The sequence below is a fragment of the Sarcophilus harrisii genome, chromosome 3 (genome assembly GCF_902635505.1).
Source record: "Sarcophilus harrisii chromosome 3, mSarHar1.11, whole genome shotgun sequence".
Taxonomy (NCBI): Eukaryota; Metazoa; Chordata; class Mammalia; order Dasyuromorphia; family Dasyuridae; genus Sarcophilus; species Sarcophilus harrisii.
The window spans coordinates 544,889,296-544,917,107 of record NC_045428.1 but is presented as its reverse complement, the minus strand read 5'-3'; the positions used below and the strand labels follow the sequence as shown (position 1 = coordinate 544,917,107).

Sequence of the window (27,812 nt, the reverse complement as noted above, 5' to 3'; positions counted from 1 at the left end):
AAATTGCTACAAGAAATGATACCTGACTGAGAAGGAAAAACAGCACCATCTTATTCATCACACTGTCTCTAAACTGAGCTGCTTTTTAACTATTTCTCATTGGGGAATAGTGGCAGAGGAGAAAGTGGTCAGGGGGAGGAAATCACTGAATAATATTCAGGGTTGTTTTTCTTTTTCAAACGGTGTTTTTAAATGTGCATAGAAAGCAGAAAAAGCTATAAATAGGACAGGAACCTCTCACAGTTAAAATGAAGGCAATTAAGAATCTTTATACTGATGAGCAGCCAAGTAAGTGTCTGGGATAATACTGGAGGTGAGAAAAAAAGTAAAGATTTTCTTCACAGTGGAAAATAAAACCAAATTTAGTTAAGTAGTGGCTACTGATCAATGCATTTTCTGCATCACCACCAGTCTTTCCTCATTTACATTTATGTCTTCCTTTAACTTGGGTTAGAAGAACAACATCTATAAGAAAAATGTGGCTATTTATCAAGACATGTTATTCTTTTAATTAAGAAATCATTGGAGAAAGAGGGGCCGTGAAAAGAAAAAGCAAGTGGATCATTTCCTTGAAGTACTACCTGGAGGAACATTACTGTGAGGACTGTGAAGCACGGTTTCCTTGATGGCAGCCATTTCGAGGTAAAGCATAATAAATGTTTGTGCAATGTAGGAAGGAATGTATGAACGAATATGGGAGAGCAACTGACCTGGAACTTGGCTTATAACCCCAACCTTAATGAATCACCTTGAACACAAAGGGTGTTCACCCCTTTGCTCTTTGGGAACAATCCTTTTCTTCCTCAGGGACTGTTTCTCAACCCACTGGACGGTCCCTCTGTGTGTCATAGCTGTTGGAAAATGTGTTTGAAAAGGCTACCCCCATTCCATAGGAGCAGATTAAATGTCATTTTATTTCACACAAAAATGTACAAAACAACAGGTGAGTGATTTTAATAGTTTATATTAAAAATCTAAAAGATGTAGCTGAACCATTTCCCCTGGAGTCCAGGTAGGAGTTTTTAAAGACAAGGCTGGTTATCGGTAGGCTGACCCCATCTAGGACTCTCTTACCTTATTTACATGAACATCTCTTGGTCTTAATAAGGAAGACTTTTTTCCCTCCCACACACACTTCAACTCAAGCCCAGACTAGAGTCCCAAAGCCTCAAGGCCAGAGTCTTGCTAGGTCCACTGCCCAGGCCCTGGACAGTACCAGTCCAAATGTGAGAGAGCACCCAGGCCTTTTATAACGTGGAAATCACCATCATGGGTCCAGGAGAACTGGGAAAGGCCAAGCGGAGGCTGGCAGACACCTTCCCTCAGTTTCCTGGAAAAGCAGGCAAAAACTAGTCATATCATCTTCATGGGGGAAAGGGGTGGGGGCCGGCTGTCCACCCCTGGAGTTCAATGGGATCAGGACTGGGGGAGACAGGCAGGAGGGGAGGCGGTCAAGAGAAGCTGGAGGTGGTGGTGGTGGTGAACTGCTTTTGTGTTGGCTTTTTAAAACTTTTCCCTTTATAAAATGAGAAATATGGTCATGGTTTTTTATATTCACATTATGGCAACATTTTAACTCAGCTGAAGGTCAAGATGAAGTCTGCGGCTTTGGATCCCGGACCGTTCCCCAGAAGTGCCTCACTGCAGCAGGGCTCGCACCTGTTTGGAGGTGGTGTCATCGTTCAGGTGCCTGGTGGTATACCTGAGGGAAGACCACAGAGTCTGAGACGGTCATTCTCCAGAGGGGGAAACTGAGGCCCAAAGAGGTGAAGCACCTTGCCCAACACCATGCGAGAGGGAGGTCTCAGAACTGACCTCTGAACTCATGTCCTCCTGTCATCAGTCCCTAGACTCTGATATCAATTCTACACAATTAGGGGGTCTGGTGGGTAGAATGCCGGGAATCAGGAAGATCTGAGTTCAAGTCTCCCCTCGGGCACCTGCCAACTGTGTGATCTGGGGCAAGTTACTTGGCCTCTGCCTCAGTTTCCCAAGATGAGGACAGTAGTAGTCCCTACCTCCCAGGGTGGTTCTGAGGATCAAATGAGGTATCCTGGCCTGGTACACAGCAGGAGCTCTATAAATGCTTATTCCTTCGTGTCCCCTTTGTCCCCCACAGCCTGCAGGCAGGAGTCTGTGTGGTACTGCCTTTGCCTCTCCTCCATGGTCTTTTTCTGGGGCTTCTCCTCTAAGAGTCTAGTGGCCATATGTTTCTGGTCCAGCCTCACGGGACCTTTGGCAAAACAGCTTTTCTACCAGCCTCAGTTTCCTTCTCTGCTAGGTTGGGAAAAGCCCTCCAAGAGCTGGGAGGGACCTTAAGGTGAATCTCTCATTTTTTACAGACAGAAGAAATTCAGCCCCAGAAGGGGAGCGGACTTGCCTGTCGTCGCCCAGTGGCAGAGCCAGGACCTGCTCCTGGTTCTTAGTCCACAACTCATTCCATTGTCTCCTACGGCCTCCCCGGAATCCCTACTCCCCATTCACCAGATCTCTATTCCCTCTCTTGGGGGAGAGGAGAAGAGGGACTACTCTGTCCTGCCCCTTCTTTACTGTTTTATTCAATACCTTTGCGGTAAACAGATTATGTCTTCTAGATGACTAGAAAAAAACAAAAAAACAAACCCACTGGTGGGAGCCCATTGGCTACAATGAGCACATGGGAATTAATGAAGAGCCTTATGCTGGAGCAGTGATTTGCAGGCACCTAAAGGTACGTTGTAGGGGAAGGAAGAGGTGCCTCAAGTGTCACGACCTGCGGGGAGCGCCTGAGAATTCCCTTTCCCTGCCCCATCTGCCTGCCAGGCCAGGACTCACCGGAGTGCGTTCAGCAGCCCCTCGGTGCTGTTGGAAGGTTGGTCCTTTAGAACTTTGATGCAGCCCTTCATCTGAGGAGGAAAGCGATGACCCCATCAGGCCCCGGTGGCGGAGACCACACTAACCACTCCGAGCTCCCCTCGGGTTCTCAGGCCGCGGCCCCTGCTCCCAACATCCCCTGGGGCCCCCATCCCCGCCCCCTTTGGGATCTCGGGCCAGGGGGCTCACATCAATTTTGGATGTCTTGGCAAAGGCCCCCACTGGGTGCACGTGGTCGTAGAGGATGATGACGCCCACCATGACGCGCATACAGAAGAGCAGAGTCTCCGTGTTGGTGAAGCGGCTCCTGTACTCCCTGTGCCCCGAGAGACGAGGGCCAGTGACTCGGGAGCCCTGGCCTGACCCTGATCTCCCAGCTCTTAGGTTCTCCCGTGTCCTGTGTTCTAATGTCTCTGAACTCTAAAATCCGTTCTCTTAGTCCCTTCTCTGTCTTAACAGTCTTGGTGCTATGAGAGTAATAACATTATGATATTGTATATAACAATTTTAATAGGAAGAAGAGCTTTTACACGCTGCTTTCAGGTTTGCAAAACACATTCCTATCTCGCTGGGCCACCACAGCAGCTATATAAGGTAGGTTATTGTTATCCTCTTCTTTTAGAAGGAGAGAACCCTGAGGACGATACACTTAATATCACACAGCTCGGGTGATCCAACACTGTACCTCCTGGTCCAGAGTCTAAGGTTCCTTATAGCTCTAATGTTCTTCCTTTTTTTTTTTATTAAAGCTTTTTATTTTCAAAACATATGCATGGATAATTTTTCAACATCAGCCCTTGTAAAACCTTGTGTTTCAATCTTTCCTCCCTTCTCCCATGACCTCCCTAGAGGGCAAACAGTCCAATATATGTTAAACATGGTAAAAATATATATTAAATCCAATTTATCCATTTAATCCAATTAAATCCAAATCTACAATTCTCTTGCTGCTCAAGAAAAATCAAATCAAAAAGGGAAAAAATTGAGAAAGAAAACAAAATGCAAGCAAACAACAATAAGAGTGAGAATGCTATGTTTTGAGCCACACTCAGTTCCCCCAGCCCTCTCTCTGGGTGTAGATGGCTCTCGTCATCACAAGAGCATCAGAACTGGTATGGCTCTAGTTTTCAAGGTTTCTGCCAGTCCTTGACCTCCATATTCTGAAGTCTTTTTAATGTTCTAGGTTCTAAGGTCCCACTCAGCTCAGATAGTCTGAAATTTAGGGAGCCTCGAGGGTCAAATTTGGGGGTGGGAGCCCTGCTAAAGACCTTCTCCATCTTGGCCCCTGGAGGGCCTCGCCCATGGCAGGCTGGCCAGGGGTGGAGAAGAGGGGAGGGAGATCGGGTGCTGGCTCTACTCACGGCGTCTCCAGCATCACTCGGCAGACACAGGCCATGGTGCTCAGGCAGTCTGTAGTGTCCTCAATGGGGAGCGTCTTGTTCTGGAAAGAGAGGAGGGGATCCTGCCATGCTCCTGACTTGGGTCCCCCCATTCCCCACTACACCGCTGCCCCCTGCCCAGGCCGGGTCTTCCAAGGTAGCTCCCTTTCAGTAGAAGCCCATCCCTCCTCGGAAGGGAGGCAGTTAATCCACTGGGTCCTGAGCACCCAGAGCGCCCACCCTACTGTGAGTACCCAGCAGTTAGTGCGGGACCTGGCACAGCTCACACTTCAATGAAGCCTGGATGACTTGACCTCAGAGGAGCTTTCTCGCCAGCCTTTCTGCCTTTACTCACAGTGCTCCCACATCACTCTAAGAGCCACAAAATCTGGCTGCTCTGGCCCACTATAGATTTTGTCCTGTAACCTCAAGTGGACTCCTCCTACTCACTCCTCCCAGAGAGGGGAGGCTGTCGCTGCCTCATTGGAAGGAGAAAAAGGATGGGGAAGGTGTGTGGCGTGTGTGTGTATGTGTGTGTGTGTGTGTGTGTGTGTGTGTGTGTGTGTGTGTGTGTGCAAACACTATTCAAAAAGGGACAGTTAGGGGGAGATCTCTCAGCCCCCCAGGGACCCCCACGCCTACTCTGGGACCTGTAGTCTTGCCCAGGGGCCTGCCTGCTCCAGAGACTTTGTCTTGACAGAGACTGCAGATCTCTCCCAGCTGCCCCAATGGAGCCCTTACCTCAGAGACGAACTTGGTGGTTGCATTGCTTAGGGTCTTGAGCATGGGGGTGGCTTCTGCATAGAAGAGGGACATTCGGTTGGCCATTTCGTTGTTGACTTCGCTTTCAGCGTCCAGCTGCAAAAAGGGAACGGTGTCAGGTACAGGTCAACCATGAAACTGGCCCAAGGGTGAGAAACCACCCAGATCCCCCACCTCCACACCCCCCCATCCTCAGCGGCCCTGGCTGAGAAAGGAACCAAGGATGGACCGAGTGACTTAGAATCACAAAACATTAGAGCTGAGAGGGGTCTTAGACTAGCAAAGAATGTCAGAACTGGGAGGGCCTTGGAACATAGAATGTCAGCAAGCTGGAGCCTGGAGCCTGGAGCCCATCCAGTCCAACTCCCTCATCTTTCAGATGAGAACACCAAGCCCAGGGAGGGAAACTGACTTATCCAAAGTCACCCTGGCACAGCGACAAAGCTAAGAGCGGAGTCAGCATGGTCTCCTCTGAGTTTCCTAGCAGCTCGACAGCTGCCTGAAGACTCATTCCGGCACTTCCTTCCGTCCTCACCCACTGTCTCACCTGTAAGTTATTGATACGGTTTCGGCTGATGGTTCTTCTGTAGTAACTGAAGTCATTCTGAATGGCGGGGTTCGTCATCTGAAAGAAAAAGGAGACCTTAGTGCTACTGGAGCCCTGGTCCTGCCTCTCCTAGACTCACGACTGCTTTTCTCCTGAGGAATTTTTACAAGACCCTGGGTATGTACTATCTAAAACAGGTGTACAAAGCAAACATTTATTGATAATCTATTGCAATTTCGCAACTCCTACATTTAATTATGTGGCCCCATGTGGAGTCACAAACCACAGTTTAAGAAGCTGGGCCCTAAAGTACCATTTTACTCAGACAAAACACTCAACAGGCTTGGGACCACAGTGGAGGAGGGCAGTGAAGACCTTATATGAGGTCAGTGGGTCAGAGTCCAATTTTCAAGGTGAAAAATAAGCAGAAACACTGTGTGTGTCCAACAGGTAGATGGGCACAGCCAGGAAGCTTGCCTCTAGGATTATATTAGAGGGACTTTCTTAAGCTAGGAGGGATTTTCAAACATAGGTGACAAACAAACATCAGAGCTGGGAGGGCCCTTAGAGCCCAGAATATCAGAGCCTGGAGGGCCCTTAGAACCCAGGATGTCAGAGCCGGGAGGGCCATTAGGACCCAGGAGGTCAGGGCTGGGAGGGCCCTTAGAACCCAGGAGGTCAGGGCCGGGAGGGCCCTTAGAACAGAGAATGTCAGAGCTGGGAGGGCCCTTAAAACACAGGATGTCATTTCTTAAGAGAAAATGGGTCTCAAACGGAAAAAGTTGAAGAAGCCCTGGTCTGGAAAACTCTGTCTCTCCTTCTCTTCCTCATCTTCCCCCATGGTCAGGTTACCTTGAGCTCATCGAAACTGAGCGTGAAGTGGAGGATTTCAGCAAACTGCTTGGCGAGGGCTTGCTCTCTCTCTAGGTGCTGCGTTGGGGCGTAAGGGGGGCTGGTGAGGGCTTCTAGGAGGCTCCTTAGGGCGTTCTCTGGAGAGGTGGGAGCATGGGGAGAAAGGAGCACATACTGGGTCAGGGCCTGACAGCCCCAAGGCATCGTTTCCCTCTCCCAACTCCCCACCCCAGGGGAACCTGGGAGGGTTCCTAGACAGCCTGAGCAGGAATCCTTCGGGCTATCCGCCTCAACTGGGGTGGTCAGAACCCTGGGCCTGGGCCGATGGACTTTCCCTTTGAGGACTGTGCTTGCTTTTATATAGATTAGTTACCATTTATATGGTGTTTTAAGGTTTGCAAAATATTTTACATATGTCATATTATTGGATCCTTACAACTCTGGAAAATAAATGCTCTTATTAGCCCCATTTTATAGATGAGGAAACTGAAGCTGACTTGCCCAGCATCATACAGCCATAAGTGTCTAAGGCCATATTTGAAATTTAGACTCGAGGTCTAACACTCTATCCACCGTACCATCTAGCTGCCCATGACATATATGTAGAAAGTGCTAATATGCAACATTAGGTGAATTTTTTTAGAAAGGCAGGGTGGCAATCATGATCTTAGACAAAGCAAAAACAAAAATAGACTAAAAGGCATAATCAGGGGAACTATATTTTGCAAACTAAAGACAATGAAGTGATATTAAAAAATTACAGCAACTTTCTCTAATAAAGACCTTATTTCTGAAATATATACTAGAATTGAGTCAAATTAATAAAAATAAGAGCCATTCCCCAATTGATAGTCAAAGGATATGTATGAACAGGCGTTTTTCAGAAGAAAAAAAATCAAAGCTATCTATAGTCACATGAAAAAATGCTCTAAATCACTATTAGAGAAAGGCAGATTAAAAGTAGTAAAGATACTACTTCATATCTATCAGAAATGACAAATACTGGAGGGGATGAGGGGAAACAAGCACACGAATGCTATTGGTAAAGTTGTCAACCAGTCCAACCATTCTGGAGAACAACTTGGAACTATGCCCAAAGGTTATAAAACTCAGCAATACCACCGCTATATCCATATCCCCAAAGAGATCAAAGAAAAAGGAAAATGACATATATGTACAAAGGATATTTATACTAGTTCTTTGTGTGTGGGTGGTGAATTGGAAGTGGAGGAGATGGCCATCAGTTGGGAGGATGGATGAACAAATTGTGATGGATGATTGCGGTGTTATACTATTGTGCTATAAGAAATTAGAAGCAGGATGGTTTCAGAAAAACCTTGGGAAGACTTATATGAACTGATGCAAAATGAAGTGAGAAGAGCAAGGAGATCATTGGTCACAATAACAGCAATGTGCAAACGATAATCAACCGTAAGAGGCTTAGCTACTGTGACCAATGCAATGATCTCAGACAATTCCAAAAGACTCATGATGCAAAATGAAAGAATTGATGAATTCTGAGTGCAAAAAAGAAGTGATTTATTTGTATTGCTTTTGTGGAGAAATATGGCCAATAGGAAAATATGTTTTGCATAATTTCACACGTACAACGGATATTATATGGCTTGCCTTCTCAATGGGGTGGGAGGATAAGAATTTGGAACAAAGAGAAAAATATAAAAAAAAATTTAAAAGAAAAGGAAAAAAAAATGTGATAAGTACAGTAGAGAAGTGAGAATGAAGTATCTGTGAGGTTGGAGAGGGTTAGGGGGAAAGCTTCTCAGTCCCAAACAAAAGAAGAGAAGATGAGGTCAGAAGAATTGATGTAGGTATGGAAGCTGGTGGAGGCCAGACAGGCACGGGAGCGTGACAAATCAATCAGAGCAAGGTGGCAAGGGCAGCGACGAGTGAGAGCGGTGGGAGAAGGGAGGCTGTGGTGGGAATGGAGTTTCCGAGGCCTCAGTCTTGGAGGTGACCCAAGTCTGAAAGCTGAATGCTGAAATGGGGCAGAGCAGGAGGATAAAGAGGCTGGGGAATTGGTACTTCAGATTGTTCAGTGAGTTGTCCAGACAAATCTTGAAATCCCAAGTATAATGATAGGGGAAAGGGCGGAGAGTCATTGAGAAAATTATCTGGACAAAGGGCGGCCGCCAGAGCGAGATGCTAAAGGAGGGCTTTGAAAGGAGAAAGGTTTGAAGGAGAAATGGAAGTGGACAAATGGCCTGTTCATTTGACCCTAATGGGGGGGGGTGCCATGGTAGGAGGAGTGGTCTCTTACAGGGTGGAATATGATTAGAGAAAAAACAGGTTTCCATCAGAGGAAAATCAGCCTGAACACCGCGTCGGTCCCTAAAACACATCTCAGGCTTTTCTGTCCATATACTTTCTTTCACTCATTCTGTTCTTCAAATGGAGGTGACAAGGTAGATCCACAGAGCTGAAGTGAGGAAGAACTGAGTTCAAATTGTGCCTCAGACACTCACTAGCTATGTAATCCTGGTCAAGTTGCTTAACCTGTTTGCCTCAGTTTCTTCAACCATCAAATGGGGAATCATAAGAGCATCTGCCTGCCAGGGTTGTTGTGAAAAATCAAATTAGATAAAATTTCTAAAGCACTTTGCAGACCTTAAGGCAACATGTAAATGCTATTATTAAAAGGAGTGTCCTTCCCCTATGCTCCATCTGTGCTCATAGAAATTCTCTTTATCCATTGAGGCTCATGTCAAAAGCCACATTCTCAGGAACCATTTTCCCGCGCTCTCCCCTAAAAGGTTGGGGCTCATAGATCTCATAGATCTTCCCTTAGAGGTTATTGGGGACTTTAGGAACAACCCCTTCACTGCACAGGTGATGAATCTAAGGCTTGGAGTGGGGAGGCAGCCTTTGCCTAAAGCCACACGCTGGGAACCGACAGAGCTGGGGGTGAAGGAGCCCCTGGTCTTGGGGAGTTTGGGGTCGTGACGTCCCCTCCCCCTGGCCGCCCGGAGCAGTGGCTTGCCTCTTTTGTGACCTTGATCACATTCAAGTGTGGCTGTGTCTTTCTGGGACTCCCAGCCCCTCCCCAGCCCACAGCATCGCACCCAGGAGGAACTCACGGCTTGGGTGCTCAGGGCAATTTAGCTCATCTGCCAGGTGCCGGCTGTGTGTGAGGGATGGCTGTGGCTCGGAGGAACTGGCAGGGCCCGGGAGCCGGGCCAGGGCAGCTTGGAGAGGGGCTCGATATTGGGGGCAGCCTCCGGGCTGGGGGACCCCTTACCGAGTCGAAGGGAGAATTCGTAGAAGCGCTTGAGCTTGACCACTAGCGGGCACACTGCGTTCCAGGCCTTCTCCTGAAGCGGGAGATCAGTTGGATTTTGGATGGCCTGTGGATAGAAAGGGAGAGCCTGAGGCCAGCCCGCATCCAGTCGGAACCTCCCACCAGGGGAGGAAGCTGGCGTCCCTCTCCATCAGCCTCTGGGTACATCCTGAACGATGAAGCCATTTTCCTCTCCAGGCTTTGCCTCCAGCCCTCGGACCCAAGGCCGGCTGCGGGGAGCCCTGGGACCCCTACCTCCCGAATCTCCTGCCCTGCGCCGGTGTAGGACTGCAGCTCTGCCAAAATGCCCTGGGCCTCCTCCAGCACGGCGCTGACCTGGTTCCATACGGCCGTCTCAGCTTCTGTGGGCTGCGCATCTGTGCGGACCAGGCAAAAGGAGCCGCTTAGTCCCTGGCCCCGGACTCGGGGGCCAGGCCAGTCAGTCACTGGGCCCCTGAGCCTCCTTCTTGCTCTCACCACCCTCCTGGCCAAGCCTCCCCGCCCCCCCGCGGTTGGGAAGCAGTTCTGGGAGCCCGGCAGCTCACCCCCGCCCAGAGCTGAGCCCACCCTTATCTCCCAAGAACGGGGGCAGTGCCTCCTCTGAGGCTTCCTGCCGAAAAGTGAGGGAGCTGCTTCTACCAGACCCCTCCTCGGCCCTCATCCCCTCCCTCCCTGCTGTGGCCTGCAGCATCACCTGTGGCTGAAAAGGAGACAGGAAACCTCATAAATGGAACAGACCGGGTCACGTGGAAGGAACTTACAGGCTTTGGATGAGCCTTCTGCTCTCGACCTGCCCTCGGGTGGTCTGAGCTCTGTCTGCCTCCATCCCCTCACCCAGCTCCTGAGCAGCTCCCCTTCCTTCCCCCCTCCCCCTGCACTGCTCCTTCACAGCACTTCCTGCCCAGCGCTGGCTCCCCGCTGTGGAGCAGGCCTGGAGGCCTGAGGAAATGGGCGTCCGTCTGCCTCTGAGGCTCCCACAGAGTATTAAGTGAAGAATGAAGGGATCCAGAACCTCCCCACAGGAACTCAGGGTTCCCTATGGAAGGGTAGCGGCTTCCTCGGCTAATCTTCCTCAATGGTAGTGCTGGGCAGCAGGAAGGATACAGCCCTGGGGGTCTGGGTTCTAGTCCCAGCTCTGACAAGCTTCTTGGTCTGCCATAAACCTTTCCCCATCTGGTCTTCATTTTCTTATTTGCAAAAAGAAGCTTAAACTAGATGGTCTCTAAGGTCTTTCCTAGCTGTGACTTTGTATGTTTTAACCTCTCTCCTAGCTCTGACCTCCTGGGTTCTAAGGCCCTCCCAGCTCTGACCTCCTGGGTTCTAAGCTACCCCCCCCCCCCCCCCCCTGACCTCCCGGGTTCTAAGGGCCCTCCCAGCTCTGACCTCCTGGGTTCTAAGGGCCCTCCCAGCTCTGACCTCTTGGGTTCTAAGGGCCCTCCCAGCTCTGACACCCTGAGTTCTAAGGGCCCTCCCAGCTCTGACCTCCCGGGTTCTAAGGGCCCTCCCAGCTCTGATCTCCTGGGTTCTAAGGGCCCTCCCAGCTCTGACATCCTGGGTTCTAAGGGCCCTCCCAGCTCTGATCTCCTGGGTTCTAAGGGCCCTCCCAGCTCTGATCTCCTGGGTTCTAAGAGCCCTCCTAGCTCTGACACCCTGAGTTCTAAGGGCCCTCCCAGCTCTGACATCCTGGGTTCTAAAGGCCCTCCTAGCTCTGACATTCTATGTTCTAAAGGCCTTCCAAAGTCTAACATCCTACACCCTAGAAGCTTGGCTCCCAATTAGATAGAGACAATCCTGGTCTGTATCTAGAAAATCTAGATCTGGGTCTAGAAAATCTAGCAGATCTAGATCTGGAGCTAGAGTCAGGAAGGGAAAAGAGTCCCAGGGAATAGGAGAGTCCTTGCAACACTCAAGAGGACCACAGTGACTAAGTCACTTTCTCTTTCTGGGCCTCAGTTTCTCCATCTGAAAAAGGATAGAATAGTCCCTGCTCACTCACAAGGTATTGGAAGACTCTTAAAGCCAGCCCTATGAAACAGGGGTTTGGAAATTTGGGAATTGCAAGAAAGGATGACCCTATTAAATGGCCACAAAGAGCTTTGCAAATCTTAAAAGTGCCATAGGAGTAAGTGCTGTGCTCCTTTGTTTTTATTCAGAGACTGGGGCCAGCTGCCACTCTGGACAGCAGTGCCCTTGACCAGCTGGTAGCTGTTGCCTTAGTGGGAGCAAAAAGGCCACCCCAGGGTCCCTCCCCATGGCTCCTGGGGCGCTGAGGAGCCTGTTGGCAAAGTGGCCCTGACCAGGCTGGCTCTGCTGGCATTGCGGAGGCCTGAGGCGGTGGCAATGTTTCTGTCCCTCTGCCCGCTCACCGGGGTGGTGGCTGATGCCCTGCGCACTCTCCCTGGCCCCGGGAGGGCGGTGGGCATCGGCAGATGGAAGCAGTGAGAGGCGAGGGCTTCCCCCTTTCCTTCTCCCCTTCTTCCCTGTGGCCCTCCTGTAGACCCCAAAGCCCCACCACGAGCAGGGGAAATGGGATGGCTCTGGCCCAAAGCCTGGAGAGGGAAGCTAGGGGAGACCAGAGTCCTATCCTTGCCACTGACTGTGGATCTGCCTTCCCCTCACTGTGCCTCAGCTCGGACTCTGTTAAATAGGGACAAACCCATTGTATTTTCTGTCTCACAGGGTTATGGGGAAGAGAGTGATTTTTATAAATCTTAAAAGGACTAAAGAAATGGGACTTTTTTTTTTTTGGTTAATGATTCACTTCTTTTCTGGATTGATAGATCATTTTGCAAAGGTAAATATTGAAAACTATCTTTGCATATATTTGGAAAAATAAAATAATATTGAAAAATAAATTAAAGGAGCAGCTAGATGGCACAGTGGATAGAGCCCTGGCTCTTGAGTCAGGAGGACCCAAATTCAAATGCTACCTCACACACTTAACACTTACAAGCTGTGTGATCCTAGACAAGTCCCTTAACCCCAATTGCCTTGCCAAAAAAAATCCTAAACAAAACCAAAATAAAAGTCAATTTTTTTTAAAAGAAAGAAATCTGTGTGAATTTATGGAAATAATTCCCTTCTGTGACTTAGTTTTCTCATCTGTCTTACCTACCTTTTGGTGTTAAGAAATAAAGAGGGAAGGGAAGGAGCCAGGGTCCCTGGGGTCTAGCCCAGCTCTGCCTCTGACTCAGTGGAGGTCCCTGGGCAGGTAGATCCTGGTCTGGTTCTCAATCTACTGTTAAAAAATGCGAGGTCTGGACTAGAAGGTTCTGTTAAGGTCCTCTATTGATTGTGGGTTTTTGGTCTTCATTCACTGTGACACATCGGGCAGATTCCTTCCCCTCTTTGGTCTTCTGTGTCCAGTTCTGGCCAATGCTGAGGTCAGACCAAGGTACTTTTTCTAGCATATGGGCTCTATCAAACCCTGATGCTCTCAGTCCCTAAGAAAGAGCCCAAGGCTTTGTCTTTATTCAGCAAAACCAGAGCTGTGGTTGGTAGCAAAGCACAGCCTTGATTTGTCTGGACTGACATTTACTCTTGAGACCTTTTTGGGAAGGTTTGTATGTCTAGTGGACTCATTCTCAATTTTTTTATATTTATATATATTTTTTATATAAATATTTATATAAATGTTAATATTTTATATAAATTTATATAAAAATTTATGCAATTTTAAATGCACAAAATAAAATGCTTAGAAAATGGCTTTGGGACCTTCCCCAGAATCAGATCCATCCCTCAAGGATGAAGACCTGCTGCCACCAAGAATACCCATTTCCCCGGAGGTCCTGCAGAGTCTTGGGCAAGGATTCAGGTAATCCTGGCTCTGAGATGCTCTGGCCACATGACCTTAGGTCAGTCCCTTTCAGCCTCCTCCTCTATGGAACAAGGGATTTGGTCTGCATGATGCCTTCTGCCCCTAACTCTATGATACTGCGAGCCTTCAAGGCCTCCCAAGGAGGAGAGATGGAGCAGGCTGACAGGGGTGGGAACCTCTCTGCAGGACTCGGTGATGTCAGCTGCTTTCTTTGTTCCCAGTTCCTTTTTTCTTCTTCCTCTTTCTCTCCTGCCCACTTTGAGCCCCTTCCTGATTCTCCCCATACACACACAAAACTGTGGCTCTCAGGGACTTTGACTAGCCTCTGGTTTGGGGAAGAGAGAGAATCAGAAAGAGGAGGAGGAAGAGATCTGCCCTTCATGTTGTTATCATTGTGGGAATGGGGGATGAGGATGGATTGTGTTCCTCCAGTTCTTTCATCAGCTAAAATCCAGAGTCTCCCCATCCCCCCTTAGCATTCCAGTATTATAAAGACCTGGTGGCTGAGGATCCAAGGTACTGGGGTCCAAGCCCCTCTCCTCCCCAAAGTCCTCAGCAACTTTGTTCAAAATAAGAGAGGCAGCATTTTAACTGAAATATAGAAAAAAGGTAGGAGGCAGCTAAGTGGCTCAGCGGGCCAGGGGGAAGGATGACCTGAGTTCAAATCACTTAGCTGTGTGATCCTGAACAAGTCACTTAACCCTATTTACCTGTAAAATGAGCTGGAGAAGGAAATGACAAGCCAATGTAGTATCTTTACTAGGAAAATCCCAAATGGGGTCATGAAGAGTTGGGTAAAAAAGAAACTTTCCTAAATTATTAGCACAAAGTTAACTAACTGTCAGTAACCAGTGGTACTATGGAAAGACCAAAGAGGCCTGAGTTCGAATTCTAGACTTACTACTTAGAGGATGCTGGGCAAATTCCTCACTCTCTCTTGCTTTCCTCCTCTGTAAAATGGGGGTAGGGGTGAGACAACTCTAGATGGAGGATCCTAGGACCTGTCAGAATTGAGTGCTCCGGAGGTTGCAGACTGTCTTCCCTACAAGATCTTGGATCAGCCTCCCAACAACCCTATGAGGTCCTCAGAAACAGGGACTGGCTCCGGGCGGAGCTGATCCTGGCAGGGGACGGCAATACCCCCAGAGCCTCTGGCCCTGCCGTGCAGCTGGGATTCCTCTCCTCCTCCCTCCCCCACCGAGGGACCTCTCAAACTTACTTTCAAAATCCAGGAAAAAGTGGGGACAGTTTTCGAAATCTTTGCCCAATACCTTTATGAGGTTGCCCATGGCCCAAACACCTGAGGGATAGAAACAGAACGGAGTGGGACACAGCCATGGTCAATGCTGCCCTCTTCTTCCTCCCTGGCCCGCCGTGCTCCCCACTCCCACACTCCACTCCCCACTTCAGCCACACTGGCTCTACCATATAAACACCAAGGATACAACTCCAAGCCCTGGACAGGAGACGAGTTGTAATTGTATCCTAGCATATTCATAAACTTTCTGTGTAATCCCAGCCTCAGTTTCCCCATGGAAACCGGTTTTTAGATTTTCATAATCTAGGTTCAGCAGTTCAAGGTTTGAGGAAAAGAGCCTCGGAACCAGAAAGGGATTAGGGCTGGTTCTGCCACTGATCATTCACCATATGATGGTGAGCAAATCTTTTCCCATCTATAGAATGGGACAGCTGGACTAGAGAGAGGGTCCTTCCAGCTCTGACATTCTGTGACCCTAATCTCAACATGAACTTAAATTTCTACATTTATTAAACACCTACTAAGGCCCCTCCCAGCTCTGACCTCTTGAATTCCTAAGGGCCCTCCCAGCTCTGACAAGGGAGGAGAGTAGGACAGGGTCATCTCTAAGGTCCATCATCTCTGAAATCTGAATCTCTGCTGATGAACTGAGGCAAGTCACTTTGGTTACTCAGCTTTCCCATTATAAAATGGAAGGGCTGGACCAGAAGACCCAGAGATTCCCTTCCAATGATAAATCCTATAGATCTCTGACTTACGTGCTTTGGCCTCCTGTACCCGCCTGCCGGGCCCTTTGGGGGTCACCCCCCAGGACTTCTGTGTCCCCAAGAACCAACCTGCCCTGCCCTGGGCTGGGGAGGGGAGGGAGTGGCTCCCAGTACCAGTTGCCCCGCTGGGAAGGGAAGCTGAGTGCCCAGGGAGTCGCTGGGCATTTCCTGTGTGACTGTCTCTTCCCCCTTCCCTCCAGCGGCTGGTCCCTCCCTCCCCACTTCCTCCTGGCCAAATTAGATGGTTCCTCCAGCTCTGACTGTGAGCCCCTTCTTCCTCAGACCCCCTGGGCTGTTCTTGCTTCCCTTGGCTCTCAGACACCTGGGGCCAAGGAGATTTGGGGAGAAAGCTCTCAGGAGGGAGAGAGCAGTGGGCCCTTGGGGTTTCCTTCCAGCTACCCAGTGAGGGCTGGAAGGGATGGGGAAGGGGGCTGAGAGAGGGACTTTGCTCTCTCTGCTGCAAGCGCCTCCTGAGTCCTTTTAATAGGAAACAGGTTTTTGCATTTTCATAATCCAGGTTCAGCAGTTCAAGGTTCCAGGAAAAGAGCTTCAGAACCAGAAAGGGATTAGGGCTGGTTCTGCCACTGATCATTCACCATATGATGGTGAGAAAATCTTTTCCCATCTATAGAACGGGACAGCTGGGCTAGAGAGATGGTCCTTCCAGCTCTGACATTCTATGACCCTAATCTCAACATGAACTTAAATTTCTACATTTATTAAATACCTACTATGTGCAAAGTACAAAGAACATAAACTCTTCAGTGTCATCATATTGACCAAACAACTTCAGTGACTCCCTATGGCTTCTAGGAGAGAATCAGTTTGGTGTTTAAAACATTCGTCATCTTGCCCCACCTGTCTTTCTAGACTTATTTCCATCCCTTTTTCTCACTCCCTCTCCATCATAACAGCAATGCAGCCTATTTGCTGTTCCAAGAATACAATGTTGCATTTCCCAAGCCTTTGTATAGGCTGACTCCCAGACTTGGAGGGTTTGGGCTTCTCTCTTCCATCTCTTGGAACTCCCACTTCCATCCAAAACCCAGTCTTGGTTCAGGATACCAGATCTTTTCTTGATCCATCTCCAGCCCACTCTTCAGTTTCTTTATTTATAAATATAAATATATATTTATATGTATATATAACTTATATAGATATTCTTTTTATATATTTTGGTCAACTCATTTATCTCTGTTTACCTCAATTTACTAAGCTGTAAAATGATGAAAGAGAAGGAAATGTTAAATCACTATCCTTGCCAAGAAAATCCCAAATAGGGTCACAAAGAGTCTGATATAACTCAACAGTAAATACTTGTTGATTTGAATTGAACTGAAAAATAATTTTAAAAAATCATCCCTGTCTTCAAGAAGCTTCTGCTTTACCTTCTTGATTTTCCTAGCATCGCAGAAGCAGCAGTTTAGTGGTAGGAGCCTTGGACTAGGAGTCTTAGAGACTTAGAAAACAGTCCTGTTCTGCTTCCTCAGTTTCCTCATATGTCATGAGGGATAATAATAATTTCTGTACTCTCTCTATCTCTTGGGGCTGTTGTGGGAAAATGAGTTTTTTCAGTAGTAAATCATTACTACTGGAGGTGGCAAATCACTGCAAATGAGAGTTGATTACTATTCATGGCAATTACTTCTTCTCATAACAACACCTAGGTTGCTATTTCCCCCTCTCAGGTGTGAGACTCTGGATAGCAAAATTGTAAGAGAGAGTGTGTGTGTGTGTGTGTGTGTACCTGCATGTGCCCCTGTCCACAGTATCATCAGAAGCTGTTGGTAATAAGAAATGGCTGGAGGATCTGGGAACAGAAATATGTCCACCTTTAATTGACTACATCTGCATGAAGACATGATAGAGAAAATATGTTGAATCCTGGTCTGGTTTCCTTCTGTCTCCTCTCATGCTAGTGGGTTACCTTTCCAGGAAGCAACAGACTCCTGGATCACTAGGGATTGTGGAACCACTAGATCTCCAAGATCACTGTGGATTGTAAAATTGGAGGCAAACAGAACTGAATATTTCCCACAGACCTTTTCTATCTCCTGCTTGGTTTAGGGAATGATTTAAAAAAAAACAATTATTAGGGGGCATCCAGATGGCACAGTAGATAGAGCATGGGCCCTGAAGTCAGGAGGACCTGAGTTCAAATCTGGTCTCATTCACTTAACACTTCCTAGCTGTGTGACCTTGGATAAGTGACTTAACCCCAATTGCCTCAGGGGAAAAAAAGCAATTATTAGATAACTACCATGTGCCAAGCATTGTGGTAAAGGCTTTATAAATATTGTGTCATTTGATCCTCATAGCTCTGGGAGGTAGGTGCTATTATTATCCCCTTTTTACAACTGAGGAAACTGAGGTAAACAATTAAATGACTGTAAGTTTCTGAGTTCAGATTTTAGTGTAGATTTTTTTTCTCTTTGGACTATCCTTTCCTTTCTTGCTCTCCTTGGAGATTTAGCCCGCCAGACTCGGTTATGGCAATTAGCTTGCTTTTTAGCCAAGGACAATATGATGACTCGCGGGTTCACCATGGTTCCTTCCTCTATTCTATGAAGTTTCTATCAGACCAAAAGTGACTAATACAATCACAATAACCACAGGCCCCTCGTTAGGAAAATTCCTAACATTTTGGACAGAAGCCTGATTTTCTCCCCTCATTTAAATTTTTAAATTTTGGGGTATACTTTCTACTTGCTTTTGAATCCTAGACTTGCCACTTACTCGCTGTGTGACTGTGGACCAAGACCATCTTCTCTGGATTTCAGAAACTTTCCCTCTAGAAAATGAAGGATTGGACTTCTGCCTGCTCTGATATCAAGGGATCCCAATCCCAAATCTTGATTTTTCTTTCTCAAGCCTAGGCAGTTTGAGGACCAGCTCTGCCATTTACTGTTTGTGTAAATCACATCTTCTCACTGAAATTCAATCTCCTCAGTTATAAAATGGAGGGAGAATAATCCCTTCCCGGTCTCCCTCACAGGATTGTTGTGAAAAACTAAGTAGTGAATGGGTAAAGGATCTAGAATAGGGTCTTATACTTGACTTTGTGAACTTAAAAAAAGTATTTGAATTACTATATTTCAAAAGATTTGGCTTCCTTTGTAATGCCATTTTTAAAATTTTGTACACTTAAAAATTCTGAGAAGTGGGGGCGGCCAGGTGGTGCAGTAGATAGAGCAGTGGCCATGGAGCCAGGAGGCTGAGTTCAAATCCAGTGTCAGACATTTACTATCTGTGTGACTAGTAATTGTGTTATATAATTCCAAGTCCCTCAGAATATAAATAAATAAATTTTATTTTTAAAAAATTTCTCAGAAGGGATTCATTCATAGGTTCCCTCAGAAGGCTGAAGGGGTCCATGGCACTCCAACACAAGATTGATATCCCCTGAGTTAGAACAAGGAGAGGTTTAGGGGTCACTCAAGTTCTCATTTTGTAGATGAAGACGACTAAAATGACTCGCTAATGAAGCATTGGCTAATAAGTGACAAAGAAACTCAGGTCTTCTCACTCCAAGTCCAGGGTTCTTTCCATCGTACCACACTACCCCTCATAAATGAGAGTTTTAGAGGAGGCTAATTCTGTCCCTTTCTCCATCTCTGCAGATAAGGGAAGGGGAATAGGCTTTATTCATTCCCTCATCTTGCCTAGTTCCTTCTTATGTAGATTCTTAGACCCCTCTCAGGGTCCCTCTTAGACGATTCTAATATTTGTGTTTTTGGAAACAATTTAGGTTACATCCTTGTCCAGGTTAACCTAGCTAGTAAATGCCTGAGGCTGGATTGAACTCTCCAATGTGCTGACCACTGAGTCATCCAGACGCCCTTCCTGTCATTCCTAATCAGTCAATATTCCCTCCTCATTGATTTCCAGCTTCCCCCCTTACCTGACTACTCTCTGCCCTTCCCACCCAGGCTCACCGCTTGACTTTGTGGGCTTTCCCGTTCCTGGTTAGTTCTTCCTCCGGGCCAGTCTCCTCCATGTCTCCTGGCTGGGCTCTCCTAGTTCATCTCTGAACTTTCCCCTGGCTAATCTCCTCTCTTAGGCAGTCCTCCCTCTGAGCCAGTGTATCTCCTGGCTTTTCTCTGCCTCCTGGCCAGTCTCTGACCCTCCTGGCCAGTCCCTGCCTCCTAATCTGTTTCTCTTCCTAGCTGGTCCCTTTCCCCTTGGCTGCCCCTCTCCCTGACCCTGCTCCTGGAGGGTCTCTGCCCCTCTTAGCTAATCACCCCTTCCTGCCACTTTGTCCCCTGTTCCTGGTACATCAGGGCTCCAGTGTATGTTAAGACATCAGATTATTTGTTGTTTTCTTGTATCCCGATTCCTACTTCCCTCCCTGGAAAGACAGAGGCTGCCTTGGGCCCCTCCTTCCCCGTAGTCCGGCTCTGCCGCCTGCTCCTCATTCAGACCTTACCTCAATGAAAGACACTTCACAGAGACACTTCAGAGACAGAGAATCCAGCTGTATTCCCAGCATCCACCACTTCCTCAGTTGGCAGGGGGCTGGGGAAAGAGCAGAGCAGCAAGACATCACGACAGGTCATCCCGCTTATATGTGCCCACACGCAGACACCCATACGATACCCACATATATATGCACGTGTATAATGTGTGTAAAAGTAATTACATACTTATTTGTATACACATGCATGGTGTCCCAAAAATCTTAATGCACTTTGAAAGCTATCAAATAGCTCAAATTCTTAAAGCCTAAAACTGCACTAAGACTTTTGGGACATTTATTGATATTTATAGAGATTTATCGACCTGCATATATACCTACATGCACAATACATATATGTACATTCGCATGTGTACACACATATATAATTTCTAAAGCTCTCTCACCTTTACTAAGCACTGGCCTCCAGGCTTGTACAGTTAGGAAGTAATAGAGGCAAGATTAAGATCTGTCATATTCCGTGGGAGCTAAAAGCCTGCTGGCCAGAGGACCCACGCTGGGAAGGGGGATGGGGAGTGTTTCCAGACCCGAGGCATTCCCCCATCCATCTGCCAGGGCCAGGTGTTCTGGGGATCTCACATGGCAAAAGCTGGGGGAATACTTGTCAGAGATATTGAGGCGGGGATCCCTGCTCGGGGATGGGCTGGATTAGACAGCCTCTGAGGTCCCGAGATTCGGATTCTAGTGCCAGCTCTGTCACTGAGTCAATATCTAATTTTTTTAAGGAGGGTAGGAATCTGTGTCACATACAGTGCCAGAATAGGCTTCATTGGCTTTTTTTTTCCTTAGGAAAAGGAGATGGATATAGCAAGAGGACACCACTAATATAAAACCAAAAGACAGAGGCAAAATTTTAAAAGACAAAGAAAAAGAGTAAGTTGGAGAGTAAAATGTTGCCGAAAGACCCCTCCAGCTCTGAAGTTCTTAGAGTCCCAAGGTCTGGTCTTTCTGACCAATTCCCCTACTTGGCTTCCAGAGGTTCAGAATCTTACTGGAATGTGCATTCTCCACCTGCACCAGTCTTGGGACTTAGCAGATGGGCTTTATGAGTAAAAGCGGAAGGAAGCATTGATTATTAACAACAACAATAATACTTATTATTAATATCAATTAATATCAATTATTATATGAAATAGTATGGTATAATAGATGACTAATTATTATATATACTATACTATATACAATATAACATAATATTTATTGATGTATATTAATATAATCTATAATAAATATTAATATGTAATAAGTATGTATACATATATATTTATTTAAGATATCATCTCAATTGATCCTTACATAATGCTTGAGAGGCAATTGCTTCCCATTTTTCAGATAAGGAAAGTGAGACAGTGACTTGCCCATGATCATTCAGTTAGTAAATGTCTGTGGCTGGATTTGCACTCAAGTCTTCATGACTCCTGACCCAGCAATCTATCCTCTGTGTCCTTCACTTGGCTAAGTCCTGCAGTGAGCAGCCCTTGGCTTCGGGACCTCTCAGAAATTGGTCAGGCTGTTCTGGGCTAAAAGTCTTTCCAGCTCGGTAGGACCTGACTAGACTTGGGTTCTCCTTGCAGAACAAGAGAATCCAGGATCATCTCCATACCATAATGAAGTATCAGAGGAGGAGGAGAATGACTTTTTTTTTTTTAATGCTAGAAAAAGCCAGAGCCCGTGCTCTAAACTGGGACCCAAAGCCTCAGTTTTTCTCCTCTGTAAAATGGATTTAATAAATGATTCTCTTTCTCAATGTAGAGGAACTTCTTTGGCCAATGAAATTGGCCTTCTTCCCATCACCCACATACATCCTGAACCTTCCCTTGTCTTCCCTCCTTTGGAAGAGATATTTCCTCTTCCAAAACTACTTTTGGTATGTACCAAGGGAATTGAAAAGGTGCTCTGGGCTATGGGAATACTACAGCCTGCAGGGCTGGGGTGTGGAACTGGGGAACATTCACAGAGAGGGGGAGATCTGAACCTTGAAAATAGAAAGGTTTTTAACTGCTCCGCCCCAGATTGTCACTCAGCTAAGCTTTCTTGGCTCTTCATCTCCCACCCCAGATTTAGGTTGGGAAGGGTCAGCCTTGGTGGGGAGCAGAAACGGGGAGATGAAAGGTACTTCCCTGGAGGGAGGGGGCTAAAGGGTCACAGGCAGATTCCTGAAGAATTCTGCCTTTTTCCTCAACTTTACAAATCCTCTCCAAGTAGCCTCTACCTTATGGGATACACAGACACCTAAGTGGTCCATGCTGATAGATTTCAGGGTGAGATCTGTGAATGTGGCTGGGAAAAAATGACATCTTTATTTTTACAAATCTCTAACTGAAATTTCCTTCAATGATTTAAACATGTGATTCTAAGAAGGACCCTCAAATGCTTAAGAATCTCTGTTCTACACACAGTTTTACAAAAATGAAAGCTGAAAATTCTCTTTACATGTTTTTGAAGGAAAATACTATTAACAAAACAATCCTTGCTCTAAATCTGATTTCTTCTCCACAAGGTTCTTATCTCCATCCCTTCTTATCTGTACCTGTGGGCAGCATCCTATCTCAGGTCCTTATCACCTAGCACCTCGATGTGGGATATTGACCTGAACATGTTCTGGAGAGGGTCGCCAGGATGGATCAGATAATATTTATGGTTGGAAGGGGGTTTTAAGGCTCTAGAGCAAATCACATTGCTGTTAAGAAGAGCCAGAATTCCACCCAAGCCCTTGGATTTCAGATCTACCCCATTCTATTGATGAAGGGACTGGAAAAGAGGTCACAGGAGAATCAGTTTAAGGAACCAAAGATGTTCTAAGTAGATGAAAGGGCTTGTGGTGGAGAAGGTGAGGGAGGGGGCCATGTGATGGATCTGAGTCAGTCATAGAAGGAACTTTGCCTGGTTTTCCTGTTTCTTTCCTCTCCTTTTTCCTGGTTTTCTTCAAGACCCAGATAAAATCCCACCTTCTATAAGAAGCTTTCCCTCTATGATTCTCTCCTATTTCTCTTCCCCATTAGATGAGGCAGGGATTGTCTTTTTTCTCTCTTCATCTCCCTACCACTTAGCTTGGTGTCTGGCACACAGCAGGTGCTTAATAAATGCTTACTAACTGATCCTAGGGAGGGGGAAACCTCCCTATGCATATAAGTGTTCATATAACAAACACTGATTTCCTATTGCACACAAAGTCTTATGCTGGGCTCTGACATAGTGAGGACTGAGAAGTTAAGACCAGATTCTCTCTTTTTGGAAGCTGATATTCTAATAACAATGAAATAATTCCTTTGTGCATTGAGACTTACAAAGCAGTTTTCCCACAACAGCTTTGTGAGTGATAATATAAGTTTAATTATTCCCATATTAAAGGTGAAGAATGGGAAAATAATTAATGCTCCAGATGGGGTCTGGCTAGGACAGAGGACTAGAGGTGTTTCATTTCCCTGGTCTGAGATACTATGTCTCTATTAATGTAGCCCACTGCATTTAATTACCAATTTTATCTGCTGTGTTACACTGTTGACTACAGGACACTAGGACTCTCAGATCTTTCTCTCAGGATGTGTCTAGCCACATCTCTCTGAGTCTCTGCTTGGTGGTTGATTTTTTTAACCTACAAGTGGACTTTACAATTGTACATTTCTTCTCCCTGCTTCTTGCTGTTGCCTACTGAGCATTTCTAGACCTGACTCAGTCATCTTTCAATGAGTTAGCTACCTTTCCCAGTTTAACATTCTCTGAAAATTTGACGTCATTTATACTTTTATCCAAGTCACCGGTAAAAACGTTGATTAACACAAGGCAAGGGACACATTGTAGTACTACATTAGAAACATCCCTCTGGCTCATGAAAGCATTTTTTAAAATAAATCTTAATGCATAATATGAATGTGAGTTGTTATCCATTAATTACTGTTTCTTTTGCTAGCCATTCACCCAGCTTCCAATTCACCTAATTAGACTATCATCTGTTTCCCATCTGCTCCATGTTGTCCACAAAGGTACCATCATGAGAGATTTTTGTCAAATGACATTGAAATCCACATACACTCTATCTAATGTTATTCTCTCATCAATCATTCCACAAATCCTGTAAAAAAAAAAAAGGAGTGTGGTTATTTGGGGATGACCTTTTCCTGATGAAGACTCTTAGCGATCACTATTTCCCTTTCCAAAGATTCACAAACAATCCTTTTAATATTATATCCTAGAATCTTATTGTAACCTCCCTCAGATTTGCTTAGAGCAGTTCATCAGGATCACTCCTTTGGCACTATCACAATCTGCTTCCTATCATACTTATCTGTGTGTATGCCATACTGCAATACCCCACCTCACCCCTATTTCTTTCTTTTCTTTTCTTTTCTTTTCCTTTCTTTCTTTCTTTCTTTCTTTCTTTCTTTCTTTCTTTCTTTCTTTCTTTCTTTCTTTCTTTCTTTCTTTCTTTCTTTCTTTCTTTCTTTCTTTCTTTCTTTCTTTCTTTCCTTTCTTTCTTTCTTTCTTTCTTTCTTTTCTTTCTTTTCTTTTCTTTCTTTCTTTCTTTCTTTCTTTCTTTCTTTCTTTCTTTCTTTCTTTCTTTCTTTCTTTCATCAACAAAGTCAGTTTAAGGAAGGAAAAGAGGAAAGGGAATAAAGATTTATATGGCTCCTACTATATGCCAGACACTATGCTACATGCTTTACAGACATTGCCCTATACAATCTTTGCAACAACCCTGCAAGATAGATGCTATTATTCCTATTTTACAGTTGAGAAAACTGAGGCAGAGATTAAATGATTTACCCAAGATCACACAGTTGATTAGTTTCTGAGGTTAGAGACTTCTGACTGTTACAGTGGGAAATTATCAGTTTGGAGAAGGGGACATAAATAAGGAAGGGCAGGGTTTCTAATACTGGATAATTAGAAACAAACCTTTTGTACTGATCAAATGAAGGAAGCTCAAAGATTATTCAGTCTAATCCTTACCTCTTCTCCCCCCACTTTTTTCTAATTGATTAGGATATTGAGGTCCAGCAAGAGGAAGAAATGTGTTCAACATTGCACAGGATTTGAACCAGGTCACTTGACATCCAATCTTGAACCCTTTCCTCTCTAATCCAATTGTGTTGGTTCATTGTCAGGGTAGAGGAGGGTCCTTATTTTGGGTCACTGGGGTCAGAGGTTCCTTCTATTCACTAGGAAAGGGGAACAGTGTGAAGACAATCTTGGATAATGAATATAGACCTGGAAGGGAACTTAAGAGTCTACCTGGTTCACCTCTCTCATTTTTTCCAGAGAGACTATGAAATTGAGAATATTTACCCTTGAGTCAAATCAGTGGAAGATGGGGTAGTTTGAGGATAGGGTCCCTAAAGGAGGAGGACCTTGGTGTCTGAGATGGGGCAAGTCTTCAGTTGCCCTGAAGTATGGAGCAAAGTTGTTAGAGGATGCCAGAGGGAACTCAGGGCTCCCAAGAGGCATTTGGTCTCAGAGCCCATCCTTGGAGCTAACCTAGATTGGCTGGGTGGAAGCCCTGCCAGTCTTTCATTTTGCCAGCCTCTCCCTAGAGCTCTGCCTCCATCACTGTTCTGTGGGGGCACAAGGCAGCAGTGATGGTCTCTGACTCCTCCCCATCACCTGTGGAGACAAGACCACCCCCTCCAGACAGGAGACAACCTCCTGGAGGAGGTTAGCTGAAAGGCAGCTTCTCCTTCAGCCACCTAATAAAAATGAGAAGAACTTACTCTTTTCTAATGCATTTGAAGATTTAAAAATCCTCTTCTGGTGAGACATCATGTAATGGTCAGAACCTTGGACTTAGAGTCATAGATTTACAATTTTAAGAGTCCTTAGATATCATCTAGTCCATCCTCTCATTTTATATAGGAGAAAACTGAGACCCAGAGAGGTCATGGGATGTGCTCAAGGTCATACCAATAGTAAGTAGCAGGATTGAGATAACCCAGGAAGATCTAATGATTTCCAGAACTTCTTTTTAGTACATTTTGTTGCTCTTTCAAGAGACTGGGGTTCAAATCTTGTCTCTGATACTTCCAAGCTGGGTGAACTTGCAGGAGGTATTGGTTTTAGCATTGGTTTACTTATCTATAAAATGGGATAATACTGTTTTATGCTATTCTCCCCCTTCAAGGCTATTGTGGGGAAAAAATACTTGATAAATCTTAAAGTGCAAAAGAAATTTCTTTTTTTCTTTTCTTTTTTTTTTTTAACATCCCCTGGGGGTGCAGGATCAGACACCACACCAAGGGAATCAGCAATCTGTAAAGACAATCTTCAAAAGCAGGAATGCAATGACAGTTGACTCCACCTGGGGGTGTTGGGTGGAGGTGGGGACAGGATGGCTCCTGTGGAATTTGGGCACCTCCCACCCCTCAGTCACTCGACCCAGCTCTGGCCCTCTCCTACTCCCAGGAAAGACCTTGCCTGAGCCCAAACACAGCTAGATGGGTAGGTAAGTAAGTAGGCAGATGGCTTCTAAGCCAAGGGAATTGGAGCTGAAATGTCAGCGCAGAGCAGGCAGTGGGGTGAGGACACAGCCTTAGATGGCAGAGAGAAGGGAGAACTAGTCCCAATACTGGAGATAAGCCCCAAGAACCCCTGGGGATGACTGCTTTGGGGAGACATGATTGAGGACCCCTTCTCTGTGCCTCTGGAGCAGGACTCAACCTCTATCCACCTTTATCCTTTCCCATTCCACCTTCCAATCTGTATCCCTCCATCACTGCATCCCTTATCCCTCCACCCTCCATCCATCATCCCTCTATTCTTCATCCCTCCACCCTTCATTCTTCCATTCCTCATCCTTTCATTCATGCATCCTCATTTTCTTCATCCCTTCTCTCTAACTTCTCCATCCCTCCACCCCTTTCTATCCCTCTCCTTCATCCTTCCATCCCTCATCCTTATGTGCCTTCAGTCCTCCATCCCTCCACCCCTTTCTATCCCTCTCCTTCATCCTTCCATCCCTCATTCCTCCATTCCTCCACAGCTCTATCCTCCACCCTCACCCCTCTCCCTTTTATCCATCCTTTATCCCTCCACCCTTCCATCTTCCATCCTTCCATCCCTCCACCCCTGCCTGCCTCTGGACACTCAGGAGCTCTTCATGCACCTTCAGTCACCTTCAGGACCTGCAGTAGAGCCAAGCTTCTTTTGGCTTGGGGCAGAAAGCATGGCTGGTTACCGTTCCCAGCGAATCTGAGCCAAGCCCTTCCAAGTAAGTGCTAAGAGTTGTCTCAGGGAGCTAAATATAGCGGAGGGACCAGTGGGTGGGCGGATAGGTGGATGGGTGGGCGGATAGATGGATGCACGCACGGAGGGAGCGACGGACGGACGGATGGATGGAGGGAGACCTGGGTGCACGGAGGGAGACCTGGGTGCACGGAGGGAGAGATGCACGGACGGACGGACGGACGGAGGGACGGAGGGAGAGGCGGACTGCTATAGATCATGAATGGAAAAACTCGATGCTGAGTCCCAGAGATGCCGCGGCATGTGTCTCTCTCTAGAACAGAGAAGCGATTCCCCGCAGCTCCGGGCCCCCAACGGCCCCACTTCTCCCCCAGCCCCAGGCGCTGGGCGCCGGCAGAGCCCCCTCTCCCCCTCCCCGGCTCCCGCCCCGCTTCCGTCCCCACCTCCCCAGCGAAAGGTGAGCTCCTCACCGCGATGCACCGGGGGCGGGCAGCTCCCAGGAGCGGGCGGGGAAGGCGGAGGCTGGCAGCCGCTCTCCTCCAGCCCCTCTGCAGATCCTGCTAGGAGTGTCCGGGAATGGCAGCGCGGCGCGAGGGAGAGCCCGTGTGCGCGCGTGTGTGCGCGCGCGG

At 46.8% G+C, this 27,812-nt stretch overlaps 1 protein-coding gene across 6 annotated transcripts; it reads right to left on the bottom strand.

The window, feature by feature from the left end:
- Positions 1-930: 930 nt before the first annotated feature.
- On the bottom strand, positions 931-27,812 carry LOC100933568 (protein FAM49A). Of its 6 annotated transcripts, XM_031962235.1 has the most exons (13): positions 24,328-24,368; positions 23,942-24,079; positions 19,960-20,048; positions 14,728-14,808; positions 9,944-10,065; positions 9,650-9,755; positions 6,394-6,530; positions 5,542-5,619; positions 4,974-5,090; positions 4,215-4,294; positions 3,043-3,169; positions 2,815-2,885; positions 1,536-1,702 (listed from the first exon to the last, which is right to left on the bottom strand). In XM_031962235.1, the coding sequence occupies exons 4-13, from the start codon at positions 14,795-14,797 to the stop codon at positions 1,639-1,641; spliced, it is 972 nt and encodes a 323-aa protein (XP_031818095.1). In that variant the 5' UTR covers positions 14,798-14,808; positions 19,960-20,048; positions 23,942-24,079; positions 24,328-24,368; the 3' UTR covers positions 1,536-1,638. The 6 variants fall into 6 exon arrangements, with proteins under 6 accessions (XP_031818092.1, XP_031818095.1, XP_031818094.1 ...); XM_031962234.1 differs by lacking the exons at positions 23,942-24,079; positions 24,328-24,368 and adding an exon at positions 27,654-27,812; XM_031962233.1 differs by having other exon boundaries at positions 23,942-24,414.

Bases quoted from the DNA above. Each gene is read 5' to 3' on its own strand.
- LOC100933568 (XM_031962234.1), bottom strand. From the start codon at position 14,797: ATGGGCAACCTCATAAAGGTATTGGGCAAAGATTTCGAAAACTGTCCC. The intron at 6,531-9,649 runs GTAAGGGGTCCC...CCACCTCTCCAG, and splicing joins CGAATTCTCCCTTCGACTCG to AGAACGCCCTAAGGAGCCTC. The intron at 1,703-2,814 runs GTGAGTCCTGGC...GTCTTCCCTCAG, and splicing joins GGGCTGCTGAACGCACTCCG to GTATACCACCAGGCACCTGA.